The 19,821-nt window shown below is 43.9% G+C and overlaps 1 protein-coding gene across 4 annotated transcripts in view; it reads left to right on the plus strand.

The window, feature by feature from the left end:
• Nucleotides 1–19,821, plus strand: part of LOC146174661 (uncharacterized) — a 61,234-nt gene that overhangs the window by 1,782 nt on the left and 39,631 nt on the right. The window contains exon 2 of one of the 4 annotated variants that reach the window (XM_084583857.1): nt 18,999–19,112. The exons of 2 other annotated variants lie outside the window; for them this stretch is intronic. In XM_084583857.1, coding sequence (XP_084439983.1) covers nt 19,096–19,112 — 17 coding nt within the window. In that variant the 5' untranslated portion in view covers nt 18,999–19,095. Of the gene's footprint in view, nt 1–10,852; nt 11,380–18,998; nt 19,113–19,821 lie in introns of those variants that run through there. One more of the 4 variants, XM_084583854.1, reaches the window with a different exon arrangement.

Consider the following 19,821-nt stretch of genomic DNA (forward strand, 5'->3'; position numbering starts at 1 on the left):
ACTGAAAGTTCCTATATGCAGGCCCCCCAAGCATTTATCTTGGGCATTTTTATTGCGTAAGCAATACTACGCCAGATTTCAGCCCGTCGCGTAAACCCGGCCGGTAGCCACGTTTGACCTTTAGAGCGACCGCTGATGGGGCCCCTGCTCAAGCCGTCGGGTAAACCCGGTCGGTAGCCACACCGCGCCGCAGCTTGCGTTGCTGCCGCTGCCGAGTGAAGGCGCTGGCGTCGCAGAGAAGGGGGGGGGAGGGGGCTGTGCTCTCGCCAGATGTTTCGGAATGTGGAGAGGAGGTGGAAACTGAGTATAAAACATGCGTGCTCGCTCAGTTTTCTTTTTTTCTCCTTCCTACAGTCGCAACAACAATGCTTTGACCCCGTATTTGCCTACCCTGGCAAGTACAAGCAAACTTCGTGCCCAGGTCTTTAAGCGTTGTCAAGTAACTTCCAGTATGAGTTCATTTAAATGCAAATGTAAATTCAATACAATGCTTGAACGTTGAATACAATTATTAATTTCCCACATTATCTAAATGGTCAAAAGCTTCAAGCAAATTCTCATGTTGTCCTAGACGATACTAAGCGTGGACGAACGCTGCAGAAGCCAAAATGGCGGCGCCCATACAGTAGAAGACGACTGTGCCTAAGGTGGTTTACAAGTTTCATTCGCACTAGTTACCTATGATACCGACTACAGTACGAGTGCGGAAAGGTGAGCGCTTGAAGAAACTGACATTACGCTAATTGGACTTACAGCGGCAAACGAAATCCCAGCTGCGGGCCGCACGCTGCCACAAGTGTCAAGACAACTTGCAGTGCATGAAATGTGTTCTATATCTGTATTTCACCTTCCTGAGCACACACATTTATGTCCGTCCCTCCGTCTTGGCGGAATGACTGCTCACCTGGATATCAGTAAACAGCGCGAATGTACTTCGTATGCCGGTCTCGCTTTAGGAGTGCCCTTTCGCTCGAAACGGGTGCATCCAATTTCGTCTGCATTGTGTTTACCTTCATATCTCAAAAGATAAATCGAGCCGAACAACCACGGCAACGAATGCCACTAACGTGCGCACTGGAGAACGCTGTTCGACCACCCAAGCGTGTGTGCCGAAGTCATTGCATGCCTACATGGTTAATCGACGCCAACAGGAAAAAAAAAAAATAAAAAAAGTGTTTATAAGCATGTGCGCGTCAGCATAACATCGGACAGCAAGCGCGCATTTCTCGCTGCAGGCTGCTGTTGAACATAGCATTATTTTGTCTAATAGTATTTGTGCATCTCTATCACTATTTTCTAAATTAGCCTTCCCTTAATTACCAAGTACACCAGAACATCTAACTTGCTGTACAATAAGAATACAAAAGTAAAGATCTTCAACTTGAAAGTGCAAATTACTGTGCATATATGTTAGGCCACCTATGATGGGGTCCATCAGAAGAGCTCGACATTATTCAGTTTTCTCTTGTCGACATTTATACATAGCTCGTGCATGGTGCTCTTAAGCCACATTAATTTAGGAACAGCATTTCTCTTAGCCTTCACATGTTGCATCTCCATTATGATAAAAGATCCCCACTGACTTCTCATTTCAGTATGCATTGCACTTACCTGTTCTAGGTATAATCATAGTCGGGGAAACTAAAGGCTTGGGAAACACGAAAAATTGTTTCCTTGCCTTCTGCACACAAAGAGAAAAGGCGGACAGCTCAAGGGAAATGTGAAATGTAAACCCTTATTTGTTCTTGCTCTCGTTTTCACACATGACGCTTTAGCTTTCAGAATTTAAATGCGAGTTTCAGGATTGCCACATACATGTCTAAGATTATGCTTGCAGAATGGCTCACTGCTTCAGTTAGCAGAGTAACTGAAATTGAAAGTTGTGATGCCTTACTGCTACGCCTGGCAAGCCATCCCCGTAGCTTGCAGCCTTTTGTACCCACACTGTTTAAAAAGTGATTTCTCATGATTTCATATGCAGGTCACCTTGTGAAATACATAGCATCACTGCTTCTTTGCAAGTGGGGCCAATTCTCCACCGGATTGAAAAAAAAAAGAAAAATCCGCGTGTCGATGAAATTGCATAAACAGGTTTGGGGTGTGACCTGATGCCGGTGAACACCTTCGGCAACGCCCTCCCTCACCAGAACAGGAGTTGGCCACCCTGGTGCAGTAATTGGCCGCAAACTCTAATGATAAGCTCCACAAAATCCTGGCCCTCAGTTACCGGCGGCTGCACCCCTGGTGCACGATTTTGCAGACTTGAACATGCCTTTCATCTCATTCTGCTTTCTAACTCAGTCATAAAAATATGCCTCGGTGGCATAAGGGTATAGCATATCTGACTTGAGATCCTAGGATCAGAGGTTCAATTCCACTGCTTGCAACCCAATTTCCTTTTTTATGAGTTTCCTAATGCTGCTACTGCGGTGGAGTAGAGTGCAGCGGTGACGTAGCGGTAGAACATCCGCCTCGCATGCAAGAGGACCGGGGCTCAAATCCCGGTGCCGCGCAATTTTCCACCGGATTGAAGAAAAAAAATCCGCGTGTCGACGGAATTGCATAAACAGGTTTGGGGTGCGACCTGATGCTGGTGAACACCTCCGACAACGCACTCCCTCACCAGAACAGGAGTTGGCCACCCTGGTGCAGTAATTGGCCGCAAACTCTAATGATAAGCTCCACAAAATCCCGGCCCTCAGTCACCAGCGGCTGCGGAACAACTGACCACGGCGGCGGTCAGACCTGTGACGCAGCAGGGGATGCTAAGAATTCCTGGCTCCACTGGACAGGCCGCCATTGGAAACTGACCCTGGCAATGTTTAATGCTAGAACCCTAGCTAGTGAAGCTAGTTTAGCAGTGCTGTTAGAGGAACTAGAGGGTATGAAATGGGATGTCATAGGGCTAAGTGAGGCTAGGAGGCTGAATGAGGCATACACTGTACTGAAGGATGGGCATGTACTATGTTATCGAGGTTTACCAGAGAGGCGACAACTAGGGGTAGGTTTCCTTGTCAATAAGTATATAGCGGGTAATATAGATGACTTCTATAGTATTAATGAGAGGGTGGCAGGCATCGTAATTAGGCTCAATAAGCGGTATAAACTGAAGGTTGTACAGGCCTATGCACCTACATGTAGTTATGATGACCAGGCAGTTGAAAGCTTCTACGAAGATGTAGAATCGGCAATGCGAAAAGTAAAGACGCAGTATACTGTACTGATGGGCGACTTCAATGCCAAGGTAGGGAAAAAGCAGGCAGGAGACAAGGCAGTAGGTGACTGTGGCATTGGTTCTAGGAATACCAGGGGGGAGCTACTAGTTGAGTTTGCAGAGCGCAATAACTTACGAATTATGAATACTTTCTTCAGCGAACGGAAGAACTGGAAATGGACATGGAAAAGTCCTAATGGGGGGACTAAAAATGAAATCGACTTCATAATGTGTTCAACCCCCGCCATTATGAAAGATGTAGAGGTAATCAGGATAGTGCGATGCAGTGACCACAGGATGGTGAGGTCCCAAATTAGCCTAAATCTGAAGAAGGAACGCAACAGATTAGTAAGAAAGAAACCCATCAACGAATTAGCGGTGAGGGGGAGGGCAGAAGAGTTCAGGATCTCGCTACGGAATAGGTATTCAGCTCTAACCGAGGATGGTGACATTACCCTAGAAGCAAGGAACAATAATTTCAGAGATATCATTACTGAGTGCGCGGTAGAAGTAGGCGGTAGGATAGTTAGAGAGGATACCAGTAAGCTGTCTAAGGAGACGAAAGATTTGATTAAGAAACGCCAGAGTATGAAAGCTTCCAATCCAACAGACCAGATCAAATTGGCCGAGATATCAAAGGCAATCAATAAGCGCAAGGTGGCTGATATAAGGAAGTATTACATGGAGAAAATTGAGCATGCTGTAAAGAATGGGGGAAGTCTTAAAGCGGTAAAGAGGAAATTGGGCATAGGCAAAAACCAGATGTATGCGATAAGGGACAAGGCAGGCAACGTCATCACGAATATGGACAAGATAGTCAAAGTAGCCGAGAAGTTCTATACACTTCTCTAAAGTAGCCAAAGTAGTCAGGACCGTAATGAGATTGGCGGTAGGGAAAAACAGTCAGACGTTCCACCAGTGACGAAGGACGAGGTCAAGAAAGCACTAGAAACTATGAAAAGGGGGAATTCAGCTGGAGACGATCAGATAACTACAGATTTGCTAGAAAAAGTGGCCACCCTGTATACGCAGTGCCTGGTGTCATCGCGGTACCGAAACCATGGAAGAATGCAAACATTATCCTCATTCACAAGAAAGGGGACTCTAAGGAGCTTAAAAATCACAGACCAATCAGCTTACTGTCTGTTACGTATAAGGTATTTACTAAGGTAATCACTAATAGAATCAGGACAACCTTAGACTGCAATCAAGCAAAGGATCAAGCAGGGTTTCGGGAACTGGGAAGGTGAAAATCTGCACTCTGAAGCTCGAATAACAACGAAAAGGCAAGGGTGAGCCCAGGACCCTTCTGTTGCAACTCCTTAGTAGACACATATGCACATGTGCGAAATGCGACCTGTGCGAGTTTGTGGGGTTCCTGAATGCTAATGTGCAAGCTGCAAAAAAGGCTGGCGACTAGAGCCAATTAACAGAGTTAAAATGAGATGATAATTATGCCATGCCAGTGGAAGACATAAAAAAAGGCAGTTTTCAAGTTTAGTAGTGTATCTGAAACATGGTGAATTTTGGCCTGTCGACTTTGACTGTCACAAGTGGTGTGGGAAGTGGGGGGGAACAGACAGAAAGGTGTTCATTTCACAAACCTTTGTTTTATAAGTCATGCTGTGCGTTACGTCTTGTTGATGGCTGATGGGGAAAACTTCTTGTTGTAGTGTCTGCTGGCTCTATTGAGACGCTTCAGTTGTGCATTCCATGTGCTGCTGTGTCCATAGCTTTTCTGGCCTTTGTGTGCCATCTTCTGTATTGTAGGAAAACTAGCCGCATATCTTTTGATGTTGTTGAACAAGTTGCATTGTTAAGTATTACACATAAATTGCTCTCATTTTCATCCAGCGTTGATCTAAGTGTCTTGCATATGAAAAGCTAAGTTGTTTGGATTCTGAGATGACATTCTTTTTTTTTTTAATGAAGTGTGTTTTCCGTGCCTTCTTTATCTAGAGTGGTTTTTTACACTGCCACATATAAGAGTGAGTATTGCAAAGAAAAAGTTCTAAATGTTGCTTGAAAATGCTTAAATGTTTGCGAGTTTTTTTAATCGTTATGTGCACTGACAAACACCAGGGTGGAAGGAAGACGAACGGCAAGTGTATGTCGCTTGTTCTTCATTTGTCTCAACATGCAGTGTCTCATCACTGTACCTCACTGTTTCCCAAGTGGAGTATGTCCATAAATTTCATCCAACTAAGTCAGATTGATCAGTGTGTTGCAATTTTTTTTAATATCACCTTAGTTTAGACAAAAGTGAAAAACTGTGCAGGGATTCTGAACTAACAATTCCAACCTCCACAAAGAGTCCTGGAGTGTAAGAAAAAGTGGGTACTATAATAATTATGCACATAGCTCTCCTCTACAATGTCGACAGCTGTTTGGTGTCACTTTGTTGTTTTCATTACCATTGCAATGCCATCATTATTATTGCATGCTAACTGTGGTATATAGATAGTCACATGTAAATCAGTTCTGTTTGTTTACACTGTCTTCCTTCCTGCGCTTTTTTCATGAATCAATCCGTTTCTATCATTATACCCAAATCACGGAGCAGTGGAAACTACGCTGTTTGCGGCAACCAGAAAAGGTCACAAGCTCGTGGCGCCTGTCGGCGTGGAGAGAAATTACCGCTGTTTTGGTTGCCAAAGCAACCAGTCCAGGTTTCTTTTTTGTCGCTGCGGCTTCTACGATGCGCCGCATGCCGCCGCCACTGCATACGGCCGCGTCATGCTCCGTGCTGTTGGTGCTACAATTGTGACCTTATCTGGTCGCCCGCGCTTGCTCGCGCTGACGGGAGTTTCACCTCCTAAATGGTTTCTTGCTCCGTGACCCAAATCTACCTTCCCAGAACCTTCACACATTTCGTTGAAGGCTTCCAATCTGATGATGGAGCCGTAACTGCTATTTGGCAGCAAAGCCTGTATGCACAGTGCAATTCTCCTGGAGCACTTTATGTAAATTTGTTGGATGTGCTCTCATTTAAAAAATGCCTCGCATCCCACACGCCTTGAGTGTAAGGTCTTCTACCAGGGGCACATTTTAGTGCAGTATCGTTAAAGGCCCAGTTGTGCAGAAAATCTGCTGCTGTTGGTGTTGTGAGGGAAATTACTGGCCTGGCTCTGACAGGTAGTAGTTGACAGGCGACATGGCCAGGTACTTATTGGTTGGCGGGTTGTGTGACATCACGAGACCACATGACATCAGAGGCACTGCCAACATGGGGTTCTCATATGAGATGGGAATCGAATCTTACAGAGCTCCTGGACAAAGAGTAAGACACATTACTCCTAAGCCGTGCAGGCACATATGTATGGCATGGTTAAAGCAGATCTTTGTAAGTATCTAATTTGGGTGGCCTTTCATATAATTTTGCATGGAGTATGCTAACGAGTTTTGAGATAATAGAGGCACAAATTAAGGGGTTAGTAACTGAGCGAGTAGCAAAGTCCAGGTACCTGAATGAGGATCTGCAAAAGGAGCCGCAGACGAAACCCATTAATGCTCAGAACATTTTTGTCTTTGTGTGTTAATGCCTGCTAAAATTTAGCTGTTGTGACAGTTTTTAGTGCTGCAGCACTACTACCCACATTCTCGCAAAAACCTGATGTCTGAAGCCGATTTGACCTTTGACCTTTCCAAGGGACTTCAGGTGTCCGCAGAAACAAGTGTGACAAATACTGCACTTTTCCTTTCTTGTAAACCAATTATAGAACGCCGGTGAACTTTAATGAATTCAATGGAAGCGGTTGTGTTCGACAAGGGGCGCTTGATGTATTGTGTGCAGCAGCAACGCACAGGCTTTCGTGCAAAGTGTGATTTGTATTCAATACCATCGCTAATGAAAGCATTACTTTAAGAACGTATCTGTGAAGCACATGCAGTGTGTGGTCTGGAGGCATGGCGGCCTGATTAAAACAGCAAAATAATGTTTAATAATTGAGACACAGCAAACACAAAAAGCCCTTCTGCTGCACGATATTCCGTGATTAACTGAGTTAAACCATTTTTTTTTTTTAATGTAGCTCTTTATAAAGAGCGTATAAGTTGCATTGAAACTGACGGAAGAAGTAAACGTATTGCACAGGGTGAAGCATATGGTCATGGCTCGTGCAGGGAACCTTGTGGATCAACATTTACTTGAGACCCCATCCTGATCATCTTTTATTTAAGAGGTGTGTTTCGTCTCTAACTATTATTTTTATCTCAAGACCTCTCAGAAGATCCAGAAGGTGCAAACACCTTAGTTCCTTCCTTTCCGCTTGTCAGGTTTTCTGCGTGTATACATGACTGTGTGCGCAGGCTCGCCCTTTATTTTACTATTTAAAAATGGTTCATGCTACTGTGCAGTGGTTCTAACTGCACTTTGGTTTTGGAGCACAAAGTTGAGGCTGAGCAGTGTTTCATTGCACTAGTTTCAGCAAAATGCCAAGTCTACAGACTGTACAAACAGGCATTTCCAATTTCTCTGAGAAGCACATTGATACAGTTCTTATGACTTCGAACCTGCTGCTGAGCCATTTATCAGAACTGGTGATGAAGATGGGGCTGACCTATATAGATACTTTCACTCTGTGCAGTGTACACTTGTCCAACTGGTGTTCACTGGATGTTGCCATATTGTTCGCTAGACTGCTCTGTGCACCTGGAAGTAGTGCGGTGAAAGCAGCAATGGAACTGGTATGAAGCAGTCCAGAGGACATTTTCCTTGCTCTGCATCAAGATCTGTACAGATGTGCTTGACAAACCTGCCTTGAGAAAGTTCAGCACATATTCCAAACAACTTACAACTTATTCCAAACAACTTACAGAAGTACCAACTATAAAATGACACAGATCAAAAATTAAAAGCTGAAAGGAAAAGTGGACTGAATACTTAAAAAAAAAATACTGAAAGCAGAAGTGATTTGCATAAAAACTAGTCAGTAGCTCATCAACATCCCGTCCTTGCTCTATTTCTTGCAGATATTGTTATAAAATATGAAGCTGATGTGGATTTCTAAGCCCCCGTGCTCTTCTGCTTGCTTTACATGTGCTTACATAAATGGCCCCGCTTCAATGCCTAAAGTATTAGGGCGCTTGGCTTTTGAGCCTCAAGATGTGAATTGGATTTTGGCCGCTTCAGTGAGGGAAAGACGAAAAGTGCATGTGTACTTTGTTTCAGTAAGATGTGTTGTCGGCCTAGTTGGTGCAGTACTTCAGACATCTTATAGTTACGCAAACAAAGACACACACAAGACGGTACAGGACGAGCGCAACTATAGGATGTCTGGTGTACTTTGTTCATTAAGGAACACCACAGAGTCAAAATTAATTCAGAGCCCTTCACTACAAGTCTCAAAGGTGAGGTGCTTCCTTTTCATTGCTGTTGTGTTCTTTCTTGGCACAGGGTGCATACTGTAGTATTTATATGTGGCACAAAAGCCATGCATTCTACTGGCTGGCACCAATTTCATTTCATTTTATTACCTTAAAGACCCCCTCGCGAGGTATTACATAAGTGGTGGGATGAGCAGAAAAGGTACAAGACAATGGAATATATGTGATCATATACAAAAAATGTTGTTTAGGTTGCTAGCAAATTATAAAGGGCAGGTGATGTCGACGATATGCTGGGGAAAGCCGTTCCAATCTTTAGCTGCACGTGGGAAGAAGGAGGCTGAAAAAGTAACAGTTCGGGCACGTGGGCGAAACACTTGAAACGTGTGGCTAGTGCGGTGGGAAATGTAAAATGCTGGCATGATGTAGGGGGCACGGTTAAGTGATGTGTGAAAGATTTTGTGGTACAGTGATAGCGTGGCTATGCGACGACGAACGGAAAGAGGCGATAGTGCTGATTTAGCTTTTAGGGCTGAAACACTGGGAAAACCAATTGGTGCCACTTGGAAAAAAAAGGCAGTGCTGCTATATATTTCCTGATGTGACCTACATATGAAATCATGGGAAATCACTATTGTTCAGTGGTGTGGGTACTCAGACAGCTCCTTTCAGTCAGTGTATGGAATCTGCACAGGCAGCGGCTCTTCAGACAGCCGTCACGAGTACAATAGGCTGCGAGCTACAGGGATGGCCTGATAGTAAGAAATCACAACTTTAAATATCAGTTTCAGGGCAGATGTAGAGCTGCAGGTGACTCTGCTAATTGACGCAGTGAGACATTCTGCAAGCATCGCCTTGGACACGCATGTGTCAATCCTGAAACTCTCATTTAAATTCTGAAAGCTAAAGCTTCATGTGTGAAAACGAGAGCAAGAACAAATAAGGGTCTACATTTCACATTTCCCTTGAGCTGTCCGCCTCTTCTCTTTGTGTGCAGAAGGCAAGGAAACAATTTTTCGTGTTTCCCAAGCCTTTAGTTTCCCCGACTATGATTATACCTAGAACAGGTAAGTGCAATGCATACTGAAATGAGAAGTCAGTGGGGATCTTTTATCATAATGGAGATGCAACATGTGAAGGCTATGAGAAATACTGTTTCTTAAATGTATATGGCTTAAGAGCACCATGCAGGAGCTATGTATAAATGTCAACAAGAGAAAACTGAATAATGTCGAGCTCTTCTGATGGACCCCATCATAGGTGGCCTAATATACATATGCACAGTAATTTGCACTTTCAAGTTAAAGATCTTTACTTTTGTATTCTTATTCTACAGCAAGTTAGTTATTTTGGCATACTTGGTAATTAAGGGAAGGCCAGTTTAGGAAATAGTGATAGAGATGCACAAAAACTACCAGACTAAATAATGCTACGTCCGACAGTAGCCTGCAGCGAGAGAAATGTGCACTTGCTATCTGATGTTATGCTGACGTGCACATGCTTATGAACACTTTTTTTTTTTTTTTTTTCTGCTGCCGTCGATTAACCATGTAGGCATGCAACAACTTCGGCACACATGCTTGGGTGATCGAACAGCGTTTTCCAGTGCGCGCGTTAGTGGAATTCGGGCGCCGCAGCTGTTCGGCTCGATGTACACTTAGAGATATGAAGGTAAACACAATGCGGACGAAAGCGGATGCACCGTTTCGAGCGAAAGGGCACTCCTAAAGCGAGACCGGCATACGAAGTACATTCGCGCTGTTTATTGATATCCAGGTGAGCAGTCATTCCGCCAAGACGGAGGGACGGACATAAATGTGTGCGCTCAGGAAGGTGAAATACAGATATAAAACACATTCCATGCACTGCAAGTTGTCTTGACACTTGTGGCAGCGAGCGGCCCGCGGCTGGGATTTCGTTTGCCGCTGTAAGTCCAACTAGCGTACTGTCAGTTTCTTCAAGCGCTCACCTTTCCGCACTCGTACTGTAGTCGGTATCATAGGTAACTAGTGCGAATGAAACTTGTAAACGACCTGTAGGCACAGCTGTCTTCTACCAACACCACCTAGAAGACTACTTTATGAGCGCTGCCATTTTGGCTTCTGCAGCGTTCATGCGCGCCAGTATCGTCATGGACAACATGAAAATTTGTTAGAAGCTTTTGGCCGTTTAGATAGTATGTGCAATTGATAATTGTATTCAACGTTTAAGCGCTGTATTGAGTTAGCATTTGCATTTAGATGAACTAGTACCGGAACTTGACAACGCTTGAATACCTGGGTACGAGGCTTGGCTTGCTTGTATTGGCCACGGTAGACAAGTAAGCAAGTCCTTTCTGTATTGGCATACGCCAATGCAGACGCTGCCCGACCATTCGACATGTTGTCTAAACTTAGAGAGAAGCTACGTCGGCTTTCTGCAGCCAGAAAGCAACAACGGTCTCAAGAGACGGACGAAGAACGCGAACAACGCCGTGCCAAACGGCGCGCTCAAGACGCTGCTAGACGAGCGCGTCGTGATTCTCTCGAAACCGAATTGTCTGCCTTGCAGAGTGAAGACTCCATATCATCGTGTTCAGAGAGTAGCCAAGAACGACGCAATGCGACTAAGCGAAAACGGCGTGCCCTGGAGACTGCTGAAGAGCGGGAGAAACGACTTGAAAAGGAGCGAGTGCAAAGGGCTGCCAGGGAGTTGAAACGTAACGAGGACAATAGAGAACAGCGTGCAGAAGTGACACCGGAAGAACGGGCTGAGCGTTTAAATATGAGGCGGGAGAAGTCGCTTGCTAAAGCCGATTTAACAGTACAGACTGGCGATTTGGAAGAACAGCGACGTTCAGAGTATGCTTACTATTGCTTACGCAACCTACCGGGTTTAACTAAAGCTGAACCCCAGCAAATTTGTTTTCCTATAGCAGCTTGGAAAATCTGCATTTTTTATAGTATCTTTACATTTACTGGCTGTCAGGAATAATGATGGTTAAGTGTAGGAAACCGCCAAGGACATTGCACATGCATGTATTTTATTTTCAGTGCAACACCACATGTTTCAGGAACGGCTATACCTGTTATGAAAGTTTGCTGCTATCACCACTAAGGCTATTTGTAAAGAAAAAGTTTTTAAGTATTGAGTATCAAATTTTGCTGAATCAAAATTGAAGCAAAGAAAACAAACATAAATAACTGGACACTGCTCTATTCTAAAGCATCTAATTATTGCGGGGCAGATAGGAATTAATTTTTCTGTTCGTTACTGTTGGTCGCGTGCAGTAAGTATTGCGCAGATTGTGATATTCAGCTTTGGGATACATAAAAGCGGACGCATCTTCTCATTGGAAAATTCTTAATGGAAATCTCCTGCACTTTAAATCTTCATTTTTGCCTGATATAGTTGAATTATGGAAGCATTTAATGGCATGGTGCATCAGCTGCCTGGAAAAGAATGGCAGTTAACAGTTCTTAAGTGTATTTTTTTACTCGTAATTTTTTTTTTGCACCATTTTCAGAGTTTTAGAAAAATGCCTTTGATTAAATATCTCATTTCATTAAAGTGATCCAAGGCTCCACGAATACTTAACTGCTCAGCATTTTGTCTATTTTGTTGTAAGCATTAACATAAAGTTTTATAACTTTCGTTGTGCAAGTAATATTTTTCTGCTATCTGTTCTGGAGTTATTACTTCACAAACTGTAGTGACGATTACTGTATGCCCCCTCTCCTTCTTTCATATTTAATATTAAAAAAGCGGTAAATTTTTGCTTCAGCTACCAGTATTTCTCATGTTCAGACGTATTGCAAATAATATTATACCGAAACAAAACATATTTGGTGCTCCCAAGCTCAAAGGTTCTTGTTCTGAAATACTGAACGTGAGTCACGGGTCAGGGGCGTCTTCTCTTTTAGTTCCACGTCTGTGAACATATACGAGGTGCACATTTGCCAAAGCTGTCTCAAGTATGCAGTGCTGCAGAAATTCATTAGTTTGTTGCAGAATATGCTGTGTGACTTGACATTAACACCCACTACAGGATGATTGCACTTCGAATCTTCACCGGCAGAAGTAAGCATTGATAAATGCAGTGTTCATATTTTTTTATTGGGCAGCATAAAAAGATTTCATCCACTGTGGTGGTTAGAAGTGTCCTGGTTTGTTCTTACAAAAATCTACTCTGTTATCTTAATAGCTCCAAAAGTTCCAATTTTTCTACTCCATAGGATGCTACAGAGCTCATTTGTTTCTGTGCCAAAAGCTGCTGTAAAACCTGTTTTGGCCATCCCACCCTGCATTAGGTGCTTGAATATAACAAATAATTTAAATAATTGCAAAAGCAAATCACTATATATCACCATCCTTCTCAAAGTAAGGCGACACTTGTTCTTAACTGGACAGGTTGTGAATGATGTTTTTTCTTTTTTTTGTATCACATAAATACTTTTTCAAATTCAGTTTTGATGTAAAATCGTACAAGTATACAAAATATGTCCGACATTTCAAGTTCTTTGGGGCGTAAGTTCACACATTATTTGGGTAGCCTAGTAACAGAAGTGCTACTTTCTGGGTGATTTGCATGATCGTGAGAAAGGGTTCCTGTTGTGATGATTGGTACAGGGTCTCATGAAGAGGATGTGATTGGAGGTAAAAAAGGAAATTAAAGACACACTTAAACTCCACCTCTGAAATGCTGCTTGCGGTAATAATCTAATACAAGAAATCCATAGAGGAGTTCTTCGTGAGTGTTCGAGTCAAACTCAAAAATTGTGCGTGGAGTCTATAATTTACTTACAAATTCTAGAGGGCACTTTGGACCACTAAAGTGCAATGAGGTGAAAGCCATTTAGCGCCGTGCATCGTACCCCTCAACTACGGCACCTCTATCTCCTCTTCTTTCACTCCCACCTTCCTCCCTTCCTTTACGGTGTGGTACATGTGTCCGGAGAATTGTGACAGATACTGCGCCTTTTCTATCCTGCAAATCAATTTCAAACGCCGCTGATGCCTGCTGTACTAATGCCTCCTAGACATCTGGGTCTGCTTCTGTTTGCTGTGTGATGCGGCGTTCGAGGAAGCGGCAAATGAAAGGCGCTGCACGGATGCCTGGATTGGACGCCTGGTGGGGACAGCTTCATATATGCGTGAATCGCCTGGTGACGTCATGACTTGTCGTGACAGTACATGGGCACCCCTTGTCGAACACAACCAGCATTTCATTGAACCCATCAAAGTTCACCAGTGCTCTATAATTCGTTTACAGGAAAGGAAAGGTGCGGTATCTGTCACTCGCAGGATCGTGCTATCCTCACGGTAGACAAGGGGAATTTTGAAGAGCATTTCATGATACAGGGTGTGGCGCAGTGGTAAAGCACTGGGCTGAAGATCCAAGGAATGCAGGTTCGATTCCCGGTGGAGATAAGGTTCATTAATTTATTTTTAACTCTCGCACTCAAAAGCATGGCACCTCTGCTGACAACCTTCTGTCAACGACAATGAGGCATTAAAGGCTTTCGCCTTAATATTTAAAAAGTGCTCCTGACAGCCGCTCGCAGTTAGTTAGGGCAACACATCCCTGCATGCAAACCTCCCCTATGACGCCATTGGGGCTTGCTAGGAACTCCTGCTGATTTTATGCTCAAAAGCTACATGAGTGGAATGGGGCATGGGAGGTGCCGTCATAACTTGTTTTCTTTCTTTCTTGCGTGATGGTGTGGGACGAGTTGAGGGGGGAGAGGAGGAGCATCATTTTCGACTGTCTATATGCTTGTCAATTATCAAATTAGCTTTAAATGCTTTGTGTTGTGGAAAGGACTGATAGGACACCTATTGGACACCTAACTTCACATAGTATAATGTGGAGAATCACTCCCGTTGGATGCTTGGAGATGCGTGTACATGTGCATGCACTGTGCTACTCAGTACTCAGTACAGTTGTAAGCTACTACATTCACTTCACTTTATTCACCTTAAAGACCCCCTTCCGGAAGTATTACATAATATATAACAGATACAATAATATATACAATAATGTATACAAGATGATATACATAATACATACAGCATAATATATACAACAATTCACCTGAAAGGTCACCCGACAAAGATATAAAGTTCCTCTTTAGCCATGCCAAATGGACGCACGCGCTTGTCCTAGGACTAGTAGCATGTCAGGACCCAAAGATCCTGGAGGGCTCAATTCCCATTTCGGCAGAGCAACCTGGGTTGGCAGCTCCTGCCAATTTGCCCATCTTAACATCATGGCGTCATGATGTTGCACAATCCGGCAACCACTCAGTGCGTGGCCATGTCACCTACCATCTACCACATGCCAAAGGCATGCTCGTTATTTTTCACTCAGGTTGTCGGCACCAGATTTTCTGGAGAATGGGACACTTGTGCTTAAGGCAGATAGTGGAAGAAAGGCAAAATGCATGCATCCATATGTTTTGCCCACCAGAGAGTTTTGATAACTTTTGTCTGTGTAAATTTATGCTCTGGTGCTGCATCTGAATTGTGCATGTTAAAATTTGAGTGTGCACACAAGCTTGCTTGCAAATGGGATAAAATTTTTTTTTTGTCTCCTTTATAATAGGCATAGTTAATGAGCTTTAAAGAGCCACTGTCCAGGGTATGACTTTTTTTAACAAAGGAGCCCAATGCTTCGGTCAGGTACCAGAGATGGTCTGTGCAAAATGCTACAGCGATATGAGTGCCGCAAAGCAGTAGAAATACAAAATCGAAGCTCTTATCCTCCCCTTTGGGAAACCAGCCTCCCCGTTCTCTACGAGCCGCTAGGTTGACGTCGGAGCAGCGACGACATCCATTGGGCAGTCTCATTGACTGATGGGTGAAGGATGGGTGCACACGACTAGGTGTGTGCACCATTCGCTGCATGCTTTTCCTTTGCCACGGCCGGACTGAATGCAAAGAATGCAGCGACACGCGCTTCCTCGCACGTTTAGTTTTCGCAGAGGAGGAAGGGGAATTTAGCTTGCGGAGGCTAGACGATCGGGCAGGAGAGTGATTGCGGTGGCTGTAACTGTGTTATTAGTCACTTTTTTCGATTTGGATTGGATTGGTAAAACGTTTATTCGGGGCCTGCAGTAGAACGCGCGCGCTCCGGACGGGGCCTACGTCGTCCTCTGGGCACCGGCCGCGCGGCCTGGGTCCCCGCTCGCCGTGGCCAGCTCGCTGGTTCCCTGCCGGGCCAGTGCCTTGATGACCTGCTGGACGGCCCAGAGTTGCTCCTCTTGATTGTCGCTCACTGCGGCTGCTTCCAGTCGCGGCGGGATCCTCCCAGACTTAGCTTCTTCCTGGTACTGGGTACAATTCCACGTCCCATTTTTCTGGCCTTGCGTTCTGAAGGCGAAGCCTCACAGGGGAAGAAAATATTTTCATCCCTTTAAGCCACTTAGAGATTTTGGAGCCAAAAATTTTTGGAGCAGCAATGAAATAGTAAAGTGTGAGGAAGAACAGGGGAAAAGGAAAAAAAAAAAATTGTATAGTTGGTTCATGTGTGCCCTGAAAATCGCAGCTTTTTTTAAAAAAACAAAAACGCACATGAAGTCGCATTTGTTAATTTAGTAAGCACTGTACAAACGTGCTGAGGATCCCTTCGTTGAAATGCACAAAAAGAAAAAATGCACTTCTGTAGCAGTTGTTTTACACAGACGATCCTTGAGCTCTGGCTAACACATCTTCTTCCTGTGATGTGCCTTTTCTTTTTTCTTGCCTATCCAGTGGTGCACTGGGTGAGCTTTGCACCAGTGCCAGAATATTTTTTTTGTCACGGTCAGCCGTCTTCCTGCTGCTTGATTCTATTACCAGGGATTGATTGAATGTCCTTTATTGAATGGGAAGGCTCATGGCCATGGATGGGGATAAAGGGGAGTAGACATAATCTTCATTGTTTAGGTCGTCACTCGAATCACATTGCTCTAACCAGGCCACTAAGCGAGCCATACTTGGCAAATATCATCTGTGTGTTAGCATCAGTTTCTAGAAGGGAACGGTAGTTCAGGCGGTAGGGTTCGATCTCGGGGCGTCCAGTAGAAAAAGCAGGGCATTCCCAAAGTAAATGAGATATGCCGCCGCAGGTTAGAGTCGTACAGTGGGGGCACGTAATCATTTTCTCCGTATACTGACGCCAGCGGGCCATAATACGTGGCGTGTAAGCTGCATGGGAGATGAGCTTATTCAAAAATACTTCTTGACTTTGGGTGAGGTGGGTTCTTCTCGTAAAAGGTGGGTCTGGTGTGGCCACCTGCATGCAATGCTGACTGAGGCTACGAAGACTGGTCCGAGTATAGTGCATAAGGGCAAGAGAAGGGGTGAGTTGCCCGCCCAAGGTCGAATAAGGATGAAGCAAGGGGGGTGGGGAAGGAAATGTGGACATACCACCTGCCAAGGCAGCCGCGGCGTGTGCCGCTACATTGCCCCCTGATTCGTCCGAGTAACCTGGGGTCCAGTGAATAGCGACAGTTCTGGTCGCGAGTTGGTGGCGTTTAAGGAGGCGCTGTATAGCCGTAGCTGTTGCATCTTGTGAACCCGGAGTAGTGATTTCCTTGAAAGCTTCAAAGGAATCAGTAAGAATACGTATTGACCCAGTTCCGGTGCAAGGCACTCCTGACAAGGCTCCCCGAAATATTCAACAGAGGGCAGCTTCTTCAGCGTGTAGACATTCAGTAAGAACAATGGGCAACAAAGCCAAGCAGAAGTGAGATGGAAATCAACTTTTGAGGACGTGGCTGGGCTCTATGTGGTGGTCGTTGCATTCATTCTGGCCTTGGTGAGATTGAGATTGTGCTCTTAATCTAATGTTTGTCATGTTTTAATCTTTCCCGGTCATCATGTATCCGTGTAACGTCCGGCTTTCCGCTGGAATCTGTTTTAGGGCTGCTTTTGTTTCTCTGTTATATTAATGAGATGTCATTGAGATTAAAAGTATATCGACTAAACTCTGGTTATGTGCCCTTGACTACTACTGTATCTAGATCGACTAAACTCTGGTTATGTGCCCTTGACTACTACTGTATCTAGATATTGATGCCGCATTATTGGAGCAATACCAGGAAAATAAAAATAATCTTTAGCAAAGCCACATCAGTGGCTTTAATTGATAAGGAACATTATTTTCAATTTGCCATCAGCATGCATCAACTAGACCATGCGAGAGCACATGCCAAGAATCTCAGTGTAACATACTATCCTAATCAGAACACGTGTGTGTTAACATGCAGATAGATTTAACTTACTCCAGGGCATGTAAAAAACACGTTCTTAGAATATGTGCTAAAAAATGCTACTAAGGATTTTAAGTTGATGCTGGGCAAATGCTTAGTTGGGCCAGTGCTTGAATATGTATGGTAGTTTGGTTGCTGCACTTTTCCAAAAAATAGTTAAACTTGAAAATGTTCCGAAAAAAGCGGTGGCATTCATGTATCATTGGTTCATGTACCAATGCTACAATACCTAGTTTTCTCCCTCATCTCGCATTCAGGCGTTCTCTTTACACACCTAATTACACAGATGCATGAATGAATGCATTATTCTGCTTCACATGATTATCAACCAGCAAATATATGTTGATTCCCCCATTTCTTTCGCGGGCTGTTCAGAATCACTTGCTTTTCCGACCTGCTGAACATCTTGCCATTTATGCTGTGTTTAGAGTGCTGTATCTATTTATTTATATATTTCTACATACTGCAGCCCCTGCTGCTGCTATTACCTTTCTATTACATTTAATTTCCTTTTTCTGCTTATGAAATAATTTAGATACTATGTTATATTAGTTGTCTGGGGATTAGCTCGTACAAGATTTGCGTAATCATGTTCTTTCTCATTGTAATTGTGAAAATCACTTCACACACTTCTGCAGCCATGAACACTTTTACATTATTTTTATGTTTTGTCCAAACTCTTTGCCCATGTTTTTATTAGCTTCACACGATAGCAGTATTTGTAAATAAATAAATTGAATGTTATTTTTTCAAACATAGTTACTGGGCATGGCAAGAGATGATGCCCACTGATAAGTTATTTCTAGGCTGTACATTGTACCATTGAACAAGATGCACAGGGGAAAAATTTGTTGAAGGCTGCAACTTGTACACCGGAAAATACGGGGCATACTTGCTTCAAGCCATGGGTTCATTCTTAGGTTGCGTGCCAATATGGTGACATTTGGTATCCTTGTGGGATATAATGCATTTAACAGCGTGCTTTGCTGGCATGTCGTCATGAAAGCTTATTCTCCGAGCTATTTGGTTGCATTTAAAACTAGAACTGGTTCCTTGTCTCCTGTCGTCAGCACTTTGTACAGTCTTTTTTTATTGAAAGGGATGCTCTTTCATGGCCTTTTGTTGCGTGCAGTGCAGGGGATACTCAAATCCTTGGTGGTGGGATTTTTGTTTAAAGCTCGTGTTGCCTGGTAGTGTGCTGTAATGGCTGTGTGTCCATTTCACAGGCATAGCCGTTGGGGCTGAAACTCGACCCCCGAACCGCTCTTGTCTGTTGAGTTCCCACCTGAGGCCTACTTCCCGTGAGGGGTGGAACCTCTAAAGATGAGCTACTACGTGCTGTGAGTTATATCCTCCTGGGACACCACGAATGTAAATTGTACCATTGATGTCTTCTTTTTTTTTTTTTTCCCCCGCGAATTTGGGATACAGTAACTTGCATTCTAAACAACGAATAAAAAATCTTGTGTCTTATTTTAAACTTTGGGCTTTGTACTAGGAAGTGTCCAGTGCTGTGAAAAATAACGGAATCGCCAAGGTGCAGAAGAAAATTAGATCCCCCTTATTTGCTCATATGTGTGCCTATACGAATTGGCTTCTTTGTTACAAGTGCTCATAGGTACTTGAAAGGGATTTAGCACTTTGAATATCATGCATGGCTCCATTGTTGTTGTTCCTTCTGGAGGGGGGGGGGGGGGGGAGGAGAGGGCAATACTACTCTGTGCTAACGTTGACTACCGCCACCATGTTTTTGACGTAGGAAAGAGGAGGGAAATGATGCTTTGAAGCAATGCTCACTAAAAGGTAGAACCAGCTATACAGTCATTGTTAAAGAAATATACAGCCCAAGGGATTTGCTTTTAATCCCCTCTACGAGGCTGCTCAAAGCCCGGAATACCTAAGTTCTAGAAGACTGAGATTTTGCAAACGCTGGAGATGAGCAGTGTGCCCCATTACAGGGCTGAGAAGGAAACCCCTTGGTCTGTGCACTTTTCACAAAAATTGTACCAGGGCTTTTTGCAGCACTAGACTCTCAGCAGAGGCCATATC

The sequence above is a fragment of the Amblyomma maculatum genome, chromosome 11, assembly GCF_055883805.1.
Source record: "Amblyomma maculatum isolate TAMU_Amacu chromosome 11, ASM5588380v1, whole genome shotgun sequence".
Classification (NCBI taxonomy): Eukaryota; Metazoa; Arthropoda; class Arachnida; order Ixodida; family Ixodidae; genus Amblyomma; species Amblyomma maculatum.